We start from the raw sequence: 13,989 nt of genomic DNA, 5'->3' as shown, positions 1-13,989 counted from the left end.
GGAAGTCTTGTGTCTTCCACTTAATAGCGAATGATATCATTCAGAAAAAAGAATATGAACGGAAAAGGGAAGTTACAGGCATACATACATCAAGGACGGTCCCGGCCGGAGAAGAGCGGTACTCCAACTAACCTACCTCCTCATTTACTTACTGGTACTGGCACCGGGGAGAGGTGGCTTGTATTGCGAGTTAAGGATTCATTTCATCACACGATCAAAATAACATAAATGACAAGATTACGAACTAATTTCTAGATGAGGCAATTTATCAATTTATTTACTCCGTAGCCGTAAGTACTACTAGACTATCTAGCGATGGAATGAATCGATGATGATCCCCGTGTGTCTGGTGTCATCCACTCACTCCCGGATCGGATCTCGGCGGCAAAGAAAATAAACTTAATCCGAACTAGTCCTTTCCCGGTTAGGTCGCATGCATGCCAAGCACACCTTGTTTTGCTCGGAGCTCGGAATTCAAAGGGTCCAGTGACTGACTTACTTTTGTAATTGCAGGGTCCATGAATCAGTATCCATGATGCCCGGTTGTGCAAAGCAAGTGGCGATATTTTGTGCGTGCTTATCGGTGGATGAAGGGGTCTCTATGCTATTTTTCACAATTACACTTTTCGGGGAGGAGGGTTCCCCCTTCGTACAGCTTGATTTCTTCAATGTTGCCTAATTCTTTGTGTCCATGGATCATGCCGTGGCTGTGGTATGTATGTAGTCGCTTATGAGCATAGAGGGGTAGCGGGTTATATGAACATAGTATATTCTCTATAAAGTCACAGTCAAGCAAATTTTGGGACATGGAAACAAGGCAAAATAGGACTAGTAAAGCCTGCAATTTTTTCTCGTCAGGCACGATAACGAATGTATAAGAAAAAGAGAAAAAAAATTGAAGAATATAAAATGAATAGCAATGGTAGAAATACCCCATGCGCCAGCTTTCACACAGTTAATAATAAACAGGATTGATAGATAAATATGTGTAACAAGGGCCTTTTCAATATGTGCGAACTTTTTATGAGGTCCCTAGTAATAGTAGAATGAATAAAGCAGGAAGGAGGCGATCTATGAGTCATTACCACTATTTTTATGATCCCAGGCTTTCTTGGCTCCTTCCAGAAGACTATCCATGTTTCCACTGTTTTCGCACATGCTCCGGAAGAGGCCGTCGCCCTTGTTTATTAATGTCCAGGGGTGGTCGTACTCGATGACTCGGCCGTGGTCGAGGACCAAGACCTTATCGTAGTCGATGATTGTCTGTAGACGGTGCGCAATGGTGATGATGGTGCTTTCCCGGAGTTCCCGGAGGGTTTCCTGGATTTTGGAGTCGGTGTTGTAGTCTATAGAGGCGGTGGCTTCGTCCATCATCAGGACCTTCGGGTTCTTGAGTAGCGCACGTGCAAGACACAAGAGTTGTCGCTGGCCTTGGGACAGGTTGGACCCGGATTCGGAGACAGCAGTGTCCAGGTTGAGGAAGATGTTCTTGTTGTCCAGGATGCCGCTACTAGTGACCCCGGTGGGGGTTGCGGAACTGGGCTCTGCGAGCGTACTAGTGGTCATTGGGGTCGCGGTGCCGGAGGTACCCGGGCCAATAAGGTGCACACGTTTCAGGGCAGTAAAGATCTGCTCGTCCGTGAAGAGGTCGAACGGGTCAAGGTTGCTGCGGATAGTTCCTGTGAACAGAGTAGGATCTTGAGGAACGATGGTGATCGACTCTCGCAAGTCACGGAGACCAATTGCGCTGGTGTCCACGCCGTCAATGACGATGCGGCCCTTTTCAGCTTCGAGACCACGGAAAAGCGCCAGAGCAAGCGAGCTCTTGCCAGCACCGGTGCGGCCGACGATACCGACCTTCTCTCCAGGTTGCACGCTGAACGAGACATTCCTGAGAACGGGGTCAAGGTCCGGTCGATACCGAGTTGTATATCCAACGAAGTCGACCGCGCCGCCGCTGGGCCAGTTGGCCGGCGGTCTAGAGTCAGGAATGACTGCGTCTGCCTCTTGCTCGACTTCGAGGTATTCCCTGACACGTTCGACAGAGTTCATGTTCTGTTGAACCTCCGAGTACAACCGGACTAGCCAAAGAACGTTCTCGGTGAACGTGACTGCGTATGTCAGCGAAAGTCCAGCAGCACCGGCATCAATCTTTCCAATGTTGATCAGAACGAAAACAGCGGTGAAGAATGACACCAAGGCTCCTGTTACGTCGACCCGAAGTGCCAGCCAGCGATTGCTCGCCCACAGATAAATGTGAGGACGGTTGTAGGCGTTGATACGACGGTGGTTGTCAACGATGAATCTCGGTCCGTCGCCATAGGCACGGATGGTAACAATGCCGTTCAAGGTCTCGCCAAATTGCTGGTACAGAGGACTCCGCTGCACGGACTCAAGTCGTTTGAGATCGCGAGAAGCATTCAGGTAGACGGCACCGAGGGCGACATAAACCAAGGTGATGAAGATACCTGCGATCAGGAAACCGGGCGTGATGACTGAAATGAGAATGACAATCATCACGACGGATGCCAGACTATGGAGCATGCCTATAGCTACAGGTGCGACTTCCTGATCGACGGATTCCACATCCTTAGAAAAGCGATTCATCAGCTGGCCCAAGGGGGTCGAATCGAAGAACTTGAACTTTGCATGCATGACCGATCTCAGCAGGCGTTGGTGGATCTTGAAAGAAGCGTTCAGAGAACCCCAGAATAGGACACCCTCCCTTACTAGCGAAATAGCGACGAAAGCAACTCCCAGTAATGCGTAGACACCGAGATAATATGATACGTTGACATTGCCATTGCCATTGGCGTTCACACTCTGCGTACCAAACTGGGGTGCGCTGAAAGTGGATGTGCGAGGAACACCACCAACATTGAAAGACGGGATCTTGAAGGCTGCCATCGCCGCGTAGTCACCGGGATCCGCACCGACTTCCTCAGTCTGGTAAGAATTGGCCCATTGTCTGATCCAAATATTAGTCGATACAGACCCGAGTTGTTGCATGCAGAAAACAAGCACAGCCACGATCCAGTAGCGCCAGGATCCCATCGATTGAAGATACATCTTAACCGTAGACAACTTGATACTGCCGACAGCCTTGGACTCTACCAGCTTAGTGTCGGAACTCTCCTTGGCCTTTCCGTTAAGGGCATTGGTGGCATTACCGTTCGTAAGCGATTCGTCATCTTGCTCTGCATGGTCCGAAGGTCTGCGAGAAGGACGAGGAGTAGTAGTCCTGGAAGTTGGTCGGGATTTGAGTAGTTCATCACCCAACGCACCAGATGCCGCTACTTCGTCTGGAGGACCCTGGGCGATGATTTTACCGTTATCAAGAGCAATGACATGGGCTGCTTCGAACACGGTTAAAGCAACATTGTGTGTTACCAGAACACAAGTCCGGTTCATCATCAAGGGACCGGTCAAGGCCTGGCGGAAAATGTGCTTAGCGGTGTGCGAGTCAACTGCACTCAAACAATCATCCAGAAGCAAGTGACGAGCTCTGCTGTACACAGCGCGCGCAAGCGATATTCTCTGTTTCTGGCCTCCCGAAAGACTGATGCCCTTTTCTCCCACAAGGGTCTGGTCGCCTGCATCGAGAATTGACAGGTCCCGCTCCAAGGCACAGGCCTTGATTACAGCATTATACCGACGTTGATCAAAGGGGGAGGCAAACACAATGTTATCCTTGACAGTAGCATTCACGAGCCACGCTTCCTGTGCGCAGTAGGCAACGCTTTCGATGAGACCTGTCTGAGGATCAACTGGGAGTTCCGAGCGGTTAGCTGTGCCTCCAGGCAAGTGAACCTTTCCTTGCAGAAGCTTCATTTCGCCAAGAAGCGCCATAAGCAGCGACGTCTTTCCAGAGCCAGTCGGGCCAGTAATCAGATTGAGTTTGCCAATCTGGAAGTCCACGTCCATATTGATCAGACGGAAACCATCGGCAACCTCGTCTGACGGATCATCCTTGTACTGACCCTGGGCAGATCCCCAGGTAAGGGTAGCATTTTCCAGCGCGATCTTGGGCGGTTGTCCATCAGACTCCTCCTCCTCGAGTTGACGGTACTTCTGAGTCTCTTCTTCATTCAAATAAGTGTCAACACGATCAAGGGAGACCTTGGACTCTTGAACGTGAGCCACCATATCGGCCAACTGGTCGAGAGGAACGCGGAGCAAAGAGAACATCGACAGGGCCGGGAATGCGATCGACGGGGTCAACTTCTTTCCCTCCACCACTGTATACAAGAAGAATGAGGCGAACGTGATAAGGATGGGCGTGCCATACCAGACAGTTGCCGCCGTAGACCAGATGATGTACCGAAAACGCAAAGCCTTCAACTCCGCCTTTCGCTTCTCGTTGACGATGTCCTCAAAACGCTGCTCCCAGGCGAAATACTTGATGATTCGAATATTCTGGAGGATCTCATTAGTGCTATGAATCCGAGCATCGGTCCCCTTCAGGATCCGATTCTGAACCTTCGTAAACTGTTTGGCGATCGTAAGGTTGATAGGCAACATAAAGACCATGATGACTATTCCAGCAAACGAGCTGAATCCCAGGAGGCGGTACAGAAGTGTTACAGCAATGATGATCTGCACCGGCACACTGGCCCACAAAAAGTGCAGGTAGGCGCCGACTTCGCTAACTTTGAAAGAGTCAATTGCCATCAAATTGATGATAGTACCAATGTTAGCCATGTGTTCTTTGTCCTCCTGGTCATCTTCCGACTTCTTCGCCTTTGCGTTATTTGTCTCGGGGTCGGTTGTTGCCTTCTTGTTCTTCCGACCGAACGAGAAGAAACCGCCTTTCTTTTGATCCTTCGCAGGCTCTTCTGGCTGCTTCTTCGCGGATTCTACAGACGACCCCGCTTTCCGCCGGAGGGCCTTCGCATAGATTTCGCCGATGATGATAGCCCGAAGTTTGACACCCAGCTTGCGTCCGATCCAGAGAGCCTGACCATCAGCGATACCTTGGATAGCCCCAGAGCAGAACAGTAAGATAGCATAGAGCCACGCAGCGTTTGCAGTCGACGACCTTGGATCCTCCACATACTGCAGGAGTACGCGGAGGAGGATTGTAGGCAGGTAGGTGAACAGGTTCGAAAAGATCGTCCAGGCACCTTGGAGAAGGAGGGTACCGTAGAAGTACCGACATAATTTCCACACCAATGAGCCCTGGTAATTCCTGCGGCGGAAGTCTTCCAACACTGTGGCTGCTTTCTGAGACGCTGTCAGATCCCAGACATCGTCGAGCTCCAACGGCTGTCTGTAGCCCTTGAGAATGAGAGGATCCAGCCAAGCAAAAGTAGCCAGCGAGAACAAGCTGGCTGTGGGATGCCTCGCAGGCTCCAGACCCTCATCATGCGATACCAAAACCACTTTGTTTCCTCTACGGGTAGTGACCGCGATGAGCAAAAGCAAAGTGGACAAGGCAAACTCAATGGAGCTGAAGACCACAGCGCGATTCGACAAGGGGTGGATAACGGCGGAGCGAAAAACGAAGACGGTGAAAATCCATTGCAGTCCGTACAACAATGCCGTATGGTTCCATATCCTGGGAGATGAATGGAGGTCGAACGTCGAAAGTAGCAATCGAACCAATGCCAGGAACAATATGTAGCCCCAGGAAACAAGCTTGGCGATGGCGGGAAGAGTACCCTGGCGACCCCAAACGCCCGTGGAAAGGACAGCCACGAAGACGGCCACTTCTCCTACAAGCGCAAGGATCTCCAGCGTTAAAGTTGCGATTTCTCCACGAGGACGATCAACTTCGAATGTCGGTAACTCGGACTGTGCCGCTTTGCTGAGCATTAGGTCGCTTTCCTCCCCTTCATCATCCAAGGTTGCAACTGGTGAGTCGCCTTCAACCGCATTGTGATCTAGTAACTTGTAGGAGGCGCTTTTTCGAGAAACGGTGCATTGGTATGCGACGCGAAAAATGACGAATAGTAATGAGAGCCCGCAGGCTGTAAGAGGAAATATTACTTGAAGATAGCTACAATTGACAGTCAGACGTTAGCTGGCGACTCCGGAGATGAGAATAATGGTAGAAGCGACATTGGTTGACGTACTTGCGTTGGAAGCAACGGGAGACATCATCGATAGCCCAGATGGGCCCGTGGCATTCGACCGCCATGGCTGGCGGGCGGATAAGAAGAAGTTGTGAGCACCAAAGCTTAGGAACAGCATGCGCTCCTAACTCGGGACCAGTCGACAGACTGGTGGGATAAATGGGTAAAATCCAATCGAGTTATAAAAGATTTTTAAGCCTAGATACTCTGGTGTTTGCTTCCCGGACTATAGATGCAGGGCAAGCCCAGCATCGCCAAGGTGATAGGCGGAGGAGGAAAAGAAAATGGCAGACGAACCAAAGGCCCGACGGGGGACTGAGGAACACTACCAAGAATGCCGGGAAGAAAAAGTTGGCAAACACCACATGCAGTCAAACCAGCACGAGGGTCGGAATCAAAGAAGGAGAAACAAAGAAAAAAGAAAAGGGAGAGAAAATGAAGGAGGGGAGATAGAAGAAGTAAAAGAGAAAGAAGGAAGCAGCAGCAGCAGCAAAGCGATGACGAGTGGGAACTCACGCCGGTTTGGCAACCTAACAGAAAGTAAGCTAAGGCGGGAACTCACTTTGGTTTAGTTCGGGTGGACTCCTCGTCGCCTTCTGTTTAGTTCTCGCATCCACCGCCCGCAGCCAGAAGGATTCCAGACCTTCCCCCCCGGCGGAGCTCAACGGGTTACAACGCTGGAGTCAATTCTTATTATTCCTCTCGATCCATTGGTCTTCTTTGCCGGTTAGCGAGAAATTTGAAGATGACTCGTGCTTATCGTCCCTGATTACCCTGAGTCACCTCCCCATTCCATTACTGATACTAATGGTCTACTTCGGGGCCTAGTGTATCTCGGAGACACTCTCCCTGCACTAACAAACAGTCCGGTTCAATTCTCACGCTTGGCTCATCAACCCTCCCCTCATGACCCTCGATCTGCTACCTACACGGTCGACAGGCATCCTTCGATCTTCTACCCGTCACCATTATACTGAGGAATCGATCTAACCACGAGATGCGTGGAGTTGGCGACTTTATCGTGAAGGAGTGTCACAGAACAGGGCCCTTCTTCCCTTGGTGGGAGATCCGTCCCACCCCAAGCCCACGTTGCGGAGACAGGGTCGGGGTTGCTTTCTAATGACTGGACAATCACTGCGTATGTAGTATATGCTTTTAAGGGTGGAAGGATGACTTGACGTGCCAAAGTATCTCTTCGCAACATTCCCAGAACCCAATCAGGCTTGTATGCCAACCTGCAGAAAATGGCTTATCCGCATGACCAACGCCATCCAGGCCTTCCACCTCGCGTTCAAGTCCCTGTCAGTGACTCAATGAAGGAGAGAGGGGTCCAAGAAACATCCAGATGTACGCCCTAGGGCGTCTGAGAGAGTCCGTGCATCCTGCATGCCCCTTGCCCGTCACACCGACTCAACTTCAAGCAAGTCAACCTTTTGTTGCCATCTAACGGACTAATTCGTCATCCTCCTGCCTATGAGCTTTGAATATTTCGATGAGTCAGATGTCAAACTGTCGGAGAAGAAGCGGTCGCAGTCTTTGATCACTTGACGGTCTTGCTTTTCATTAGTCCGACGCTGGAGCTTGTGAGACAATGAGCCAATTTAGTCGCCCAATGCGCGATAACGCCCGCTAAAGTGTGTCTGGCTGGCCGGCCTATTTCAGATGCGGGTATCCCGAGATAAGGACGCAAGGCAGCTAAACCGCGTAGAGTTTGAATTGGTCAGCAAAGGAAAAAAAGTCGCAGTGTGTCTCAACAACGGCCGAAACAATCCTTCTGTTGCAGAAGTGGTTGGTGCTTGCGATAGGATCTCCCTTGTCTTATCGGATTAAACTTCGTTGCTCTAATATCGTAAGTTATTATAACGGTTGGAGCCGACAAACAGCACTCCATGCTGAATGGGGCAAGAGTTTCAACGGCATGAACTATTCTCATTCTATCGAAAGGGGATTCCCCACTTTGCTGGGTTCTTTCCCCCCCACTGTCGGCTACGCGGGACAAGAAAAGAATAATGAACAATCCTGTGGAAGAACAATGGCCCTCTGGCTTCTTTCGCCCTGGTCCTTGTTTATCTTAAGATTTCCCCAGACAACTACCATAGATCGACCAGTACAATGACAAGTATTGATTAATTAACCCAAGGAAGATTCAGATTCTGCTGCAAAATGCTTTCTTTCGGAACGCCACCCCGGGCCCTTCCGCTGCGCGTGGATGCCATGGATTGCCACAGCGGGACTAGTGTGTGATCATCAATCACTTTTAAACCCGTTGATCTCGTCCTGATCCAGCGCCTATCCAGCCCTGATCACTTCGACTTCAAGAGGGGAACAAGAGGAAAGGAAAAACGATACCTGTTATCTCGACTGCCGAGTCAATTATCGACCCTTTGGGCTTCCAGTCTAGCCACCATCATTGCTCACCGACGGCACGCGATCGTTCGCCCCTGTTAGATCATCACCATGGCCGAACGCATTTTGATGAACGAATATAAGACACTATCACAAGAGCCCTGGGTAAATATCGATGTACGTATATATTCTCAAATACCACTCTACTTCTGGTCATACGTCGAAGACCATCGCATCATGTGTCCCATCGCAGACCACACCTCAAGTCACATCAAGAATGCTGACCGATATCCCTTCCAGGTTGACGAGCAGAATCTCCTACACTGGACGATCGGGTTAATCGTTCTAAACCCGGATTCTTTATACTATGGCGGCTACTTCAAAGCGATCATGAAATTCCCGAGTAACTACCCTTACTCCCCACCAGGTGAGTTCACGAACGTCCCTCCCGATACAACACGCCCGCCCCCTCCATCACACCACCCCACCCCTTTTTGCCCACCCTGGAAATGTGGCAACAATGCAGAAAGGCAGACCAGCATAACTGACATACAATCTCAATTTCCAGAATTTCGTTTTGTCCGCCCCCTCTACCACCCGAACATCTACAAAGACGGCAAGCTCTGCATATCCATTCTCCACGCCCCAGGCGAGGATGAAATGTCCGGCGAACTAGCCTCAGAGCGCTGGTCACCAGCCCAACGAGTCGAATCCGTGCTCATCTCCATCCTCTCCCTCCTCGACGACGCCGAGATCTCCTCCCCCGCCAACGTCGACGCCTCTGTCATGCTCCGCAAGAGCCCCGACGAATACAAATCCATCGTGAAAAAACACGTGGAGGAGTCGAAGAACGACATTCCCGAGGGATTCGTCATGCCCACCCACGAATCCACCATATCAGTCTCTAAGCCCGTGGAGAAGGACGACTCCGACTTCTGGGCTGAGAGCGATGTGGACGACGACGTCTTCGGCGGTAGCGACTCCGACGAGGACCTTGATGTTTATGACGACGACGAAGACCAGGATTCCGGCAGTGACGAGGAGGAAGAAGAAGACGAACACAAGGCTACTTGATTTATTCAACCTATCAAGTATAAAACCAAAGCTGTCGCCACCTCTCTCTTACTACCTATATATTTGGCGCTTGGAGTTACTTCTACATATTACTTACATAGTTTCCCCCTTTTTTTTATATATTTCATCGTGTGGCATAGCGCAGGCGCGGCATTAAGAGGTGGTATACAGCACAAACAATCAATTTAAGATCATTCCCTCTATTTATCTGTATTAGCATGCGTTGGAGGTTCTTTGTATGCTTTTACTACTATCACATATCTTTCTATTTTACATAAGATGCCGTTATAGATGACTTTATTATTCTTTTGCTCCTTGAAAGAATGTATGCACTGCTGTAGCTAATCATAGGAGTACTTCGGCACAGCTCGTTTCGGTATGACCCCGTAGCGTGACCAATGATGTCATTAGTTGCTTGTCATGGGATTGATTGCATCTCCAATAAGAAATACGAGAGATAAGAGGAGATGGATATGACTTGGAGATAACCATTTCTAGGGATGAGCTCCGTTGTAGATGACTATATCCACATACCGCAAGTAATTTCATACATTACGACATGCCGTAATGGGGGTTAGACTGATGTCTACTCCCTCACCTTTCTCTTCTACTAAAGCGGTGTGCAGATCTCTTAGATAACCCAGTGAGATTGTCAGTCTGTTATAGAGCCAGAACATTCTAAGTGAGGTAACAAAACCTTCTTTGCGGACATGTATACTACCATAAAAATGAACCAAACAGATAAGCAGGGGCGGAGTGATACAGCCGATACAGTCAATGCATCGGCGTCTTCGAGACCAAACACAATAAAAAGAGACCAGCGCCAAAATGTCCGATCAACCATCCCATACCTCAAAAAAAAAAAACCAAAGTCTTCCGATCTACGTCTGGAAAGCACGAGTTCTGATCTATGCGACAACGGCATCCTGAATCTCGCTGTAGATGGCACCAAGCTCCTCGGTGAGCAGCTCTTCGGCCTTGTGAACCAGACCCTCAATGCGGTCCTCGATGCGGTTCTTGGCAGAGGAGACCTTGTAGCCACCGCTGCCAACAATGTCGGTGTAGTTCTCGGAACCACCACCGTTCCAGGCAAGGAGCTGAAATATTGAGTTAGCTCGTTTCGCTTGTAATTATCAATAGCGACATGACTTACGTTGGGGGTGTTGGAGGGAATGTCAGTAAGAGCGCCCTCGGTGGCAATAGCGATGATGTCCTTCTTCAGCTTAGCAGGAGTAAGCTCCTCGACAGCGAAGGCAGAGTCCGAGGAGGGCTGGAGGGAGACAAAGTAGGCAAGCAGGCCAGCAATGTGAGGAGAGGCCATGGAAGTGCCAGAGATGATGTTGGTGGCGTAGTTGCTGCCAATCCAGGTGGACAGGATGTTGAGACCAGGAGCGAAGATGTCAGTGCACTCTCCGTAGTTGGAGAAGTACGCACGCTCATCAGAAAGAGTCGAGGCACCGACGGTGATGGCCTTCTCAGCAGCAGCAGGGGAGTAGTTGCAAGCATCAGCGTTGTCATTACCCGCAGCAACGGCGAAGTGAAGACCAGCCTCAACACCAGCGTTAACAGCATCCTCGAGGGTCTTGGACTTGCCACCACCGAGACTCATGTTGGCAACGCTGCCCTTGAATCCCTTGACCTTGCCATTCTTGGCATCCTTGGCCTTCTTAATGTGAGCCTGGACGGCATACTCAACACCAGAAACGACGTCGGACATGGTACCAGAGCCGCTCGACCGGAGGACCTTGACGGCATAGAGGTTGGCCTTCTTGGCAACACCATACTTCTTACCAGCCATGGTTCCGGAGCAGTGAGTTCCGTGACCATTGCCATCGAGATCCTCGTCATTGGTAGGGATTGTCTTGCCCCAAGTGGCACGGCCCTCGAAGTCAACGTGGTCAACGTTGATACCAGTGTCAATGGTGTAGGCGTCAACACCCTCACCACCCTCGGAGGCATAGAGGTACTTGTTGAAGTTGCCGAAGGTCAGGCTATCACGGTGAGAGATACGAGCCAGACCCCAGGGGGCGTTCTTTTCGGTGGCCCCTTCCATAGTGTGAACTTCGGAGTCCCGCTCGATGTAGTCGACCTACATTGACCGAGGTTAGCAGCTTATCTAAGAGATAACGAAGTATGCTTAGATAGGGGTGTAACTCACATCGGGGTGTCTGCGGACTTGCTCGATGACATCTTCGTGGAAGTGACCAGAGTAACCGATCAGAGAACCAGCAATGTCAAAGGTGTTCTTGAGACCCAGGTAGGCTTCGTCACCGAGGCCGAAGAGCGACCGCTTCTTCAGCTCAGTTCGCTCGCTCTGAGAGTCATGGATGTCCTGCACCCAGCTGTGGTGAGCCGAAGCCAGCTCGGAAGTGACGTGCTTCTTGAAAACGACGATGTAGGAGTCGGGAACCTCCTTCGCGTTGGTGGCAGACAAGATGGGGGCAGCTTCATTATGGATGGAGTCAACGAAGACGGGCGACGCAGCCGTCAGCAACGGGAGGAGGGAAAGGCCGAGGATGCCCTTCATGATGGATAGCTTTAGAATGGAACCCACAGCAGCCCGGTGAAAAAGGAGGGTGAGTAGGGAGTGTCCAAGAGATTGAAAGGAAGTGAGAGATGAGAAAGATGGAAATAGGCAAGATAAAGATGGAGGAGAGAGGGAGAGGGAGAGAAGAAGGGGAGGTTGGAGATGAAGAGAGGAGAGGAGGACAGATGGATGGCGGACGGTATTCAGCAAGAGGCAAGGGCAGCAGGTGATGATGCAACCGGCATACGGTAATTTACGCCATACGCCCGGATGACACAGCAGAATCACTGGTTGTCGATCGTCCCCGATTAGCGCGGTCGGAGAAACTGGGACCTGGGGTAGACTCGACAGTCCACCGACAAGGAAAGCTGTGTGAATGGATCCATGTTGGCGCCATGTACCCATATTCGGGTCTCTCTCTCTTTCCCCCTTGGCAGTTTGCCCCCCATCTTCCCCTCCCTGTTGGACTGACAGATTGTAGCGTGTTCCCGGAAGTTGAGTACCTGAGACCCGAGAACCATTTTGCTACCACTACTTCACAGTAGTATGCGGGCAATACTACTACCTACGAAAAACGAATACAGTTTTCTATGTCACTACGTAAGCAGGAGACTACAAGGTACCCGCAGACGATAAGGGACCGGATCCTGCTCCAAAATAATGAGGCGACTAGGGCGCAGCCTGCATTTCCTGCGGTATGGCAGTTGTAAAATGTTCCTTATAAAGCAAGATCGTGGCGGTGACTCAATGTACCTAGCAAACTAACTGACTAGTTCGTTAGTCAAAGGAGTAGGGCGTTTCCCAATGGAGGGAGTGCGTAGCTATAGGTCCCTAAGCATCTCTCTTCATGTAACTAGCCATGCTACTTACCGCATGTCATGGCAACCCGGTCTTTGAACACGGGAGAAGAGCTTCCCGCATCCTCCGCAACTAGCATGGGATAGCTCTCTTTTTTTTTTTTTTTTTTTCGCGAATCAAATGACCCTGCATACATGTATAGGAGCTCCCCTTTTCGATGTCTGACTGACTGTACTGCAGGTACCTGGTATGTTAAACCTGCCACTGAGCAGCAGCGTGGTCGGTCCCCAGGCAACGCCGAGTCGCGTGCTCAAGCCAACCATGGGTTTGCTCGGCTGACTCCTCCTGAACCAGGAAAGATCGGTTGCGTAGGTGGTTAGGTAAGGCCTAGGGACGGTAACTGATACCAGATATTACCGCCCGCCCAAATACATTACGGCTCCTTTCAAGGTCAGAGCTCCGTTAGATAAGGCGCCCTCTTATCAAGGCAGCCATCGGGCCAATCATGCTCCTTCATCCGATGATCGTCTTTGTCGCCTGACGCTTACCGAGGTTGGCTTAGAAGCACTCCATGGGAGTGATGGAGAAGACCCGGTTAAACTACCTAATTTTATGGAACTTCTACACGCCACTTTGTCTGTAGATGTGAAGAAATGTCTGGGTTAAACGCCGATCATCAACTCTATATCAACAGGCGGTGTCAGGCTTACGACGTTCAGTGGCTTACTCACTTCGGTCTGACTTCTTTTCCTTGTAGTGGATGTTGGATATAGACGTGACTTGGAAGACACATTGCCCAGCTTGGTAGGTAAGTAGACCTTGGACCTGCGATATCGGCCTCTCCGGTGGAAGTCTTGGGCTTACTGCGGGTTTGTAGTCTTTGTCATACATGTGAAGGTTCAAGTGGCATTGCTTCAGGTCTCATTTCGAGAACAACAGCATTCTTCGGTCCTGGAAAAAGTCAATAACCATGGAAAATCTCGGATCATTCTTGTTCATATGAAGAGTCGGCATTTGCGCCACAAGAAACACCGCGCGGCATTTGACTCCACGGCTTAAGTTTTCACGCCGAGGAAGAAGGGCAGTCAATGGATGTATCCGACTGCAAGAGCGATCTCGGTGTACTCCGTAGGCATTGTGTTGATCCCAAGGTTATCAGAGTGGCGTTGT

The 13,989-nt window shown here is 50.4% G+C and overlaps 4 protein-coding genes across 4 annotated transcripts; 2 read left to right on the top strand and 2 right to left on the bottom strand.

Moving 5' to 3' along the window:
- Positions 1–776: 776 nt before the first annotated feature.
- BO79DRAFT_286952 (putative ABC bile acid transporter) lies at positions 777–6,520 on the bottom strand. The gene is made up of 2 exons (XM_025688527.1): positions 6,075–6,520; positions 777–5,998 (listed from the first exon to the last, which is right to left on the bottom strand). Exons 1-2 carry the CDS (start codon positions 6,137–6,139, stop codon positions 1,072–1,074), a joined length of 4,992 nt encoding a protein of 1,663 aa, XP_025540846.1. The 5' UTR covers positions 6,140–6,520; the 3' UTR covers positions 777–1,071.
- BO79DRAFT_10032 (uncharacterized protein) lies at positions 6,249–6,707 on the top strand. Its single transcript, XM_025677859.1, has one exon. It carries the CDS (start codon positions 6,359–6,361, stop codon positions 6,644–6,646), a length of 288 nt encoding a protein of 95 aa, XP_025540845.1. The 5' UTR covers positions 6,249–6,358; the 3' UTR covers positions 6,647–6,707.
- Positions 6,708–8,184: 1,477 nt separating this feature from the next.
- BO79DRAFT_171619 (putative ubiquitin conjugating enzyme (UbcC)) lies at positions 8,185–9,723 on the top strand. Its single transcript, XM_025679593.1, has 3 exons — positions 8,185–8,597; positions 8,721–8,847; positions 8,989–9,723. Exons 1-3 carry the CDS (start codon positions 8,532–8,534, stop codon positions 9,492–9,494), a joined length of 699 nt encoding a protein of 232 aa, XP_025540844.1. The 5' UTR covers positions 8,185–8,531; the 3' UTR covers positions 9,495–9,723.
- A 620-nt stretch (positions 9,724–10,343) lies between these two features.
- On the bottom strand, positions 10,344–12,212 carry BO79DRAFT_193359 (S8 family peptidase). The gene is made up of 3 exons (XM_025680972.1): positions 11,653–12,212; positions 10,648–11,583; positions 10,344–10,591 (listed from the first exon to the last, which is right to left on the bottom strand). The coding sequence occupies exons 1-3, from the start codon at positions 12,019–12,021 to the stop codon at positions 10,403–10,405; spliced, it is 1,494 nt and encodes a 497-aa protein (XP_025540843.1). The 5' UTR covers positions 12,022–12,212; the 3' UTR covers positions 10,344–10,402.
- Between the last annotated feature and the right edge of the window lie 1,777 nt (positions 12,213–13,989).

This window comes from Aspergillus costaricaensis (assembly GCF_003184835.1).
Source record: "Aspergillus costaricaensis CBS 115574 unplaced genomic scaffold BO79scaffold_12, whole genome shotgun sequence".
Taxonomy (NCBI): Eukaryota; Fungi; Ascomycota; class Eurotiomycetes; order Eurotiales; family Aspergillaceae; genus Aspergillus; species Aspergillus costaricensis.
The sequence above is the reverse complement of the archived record's forward strand: the minus strand, read 5'-3'. Positions and strand labels throughout refer to the sequence as shown.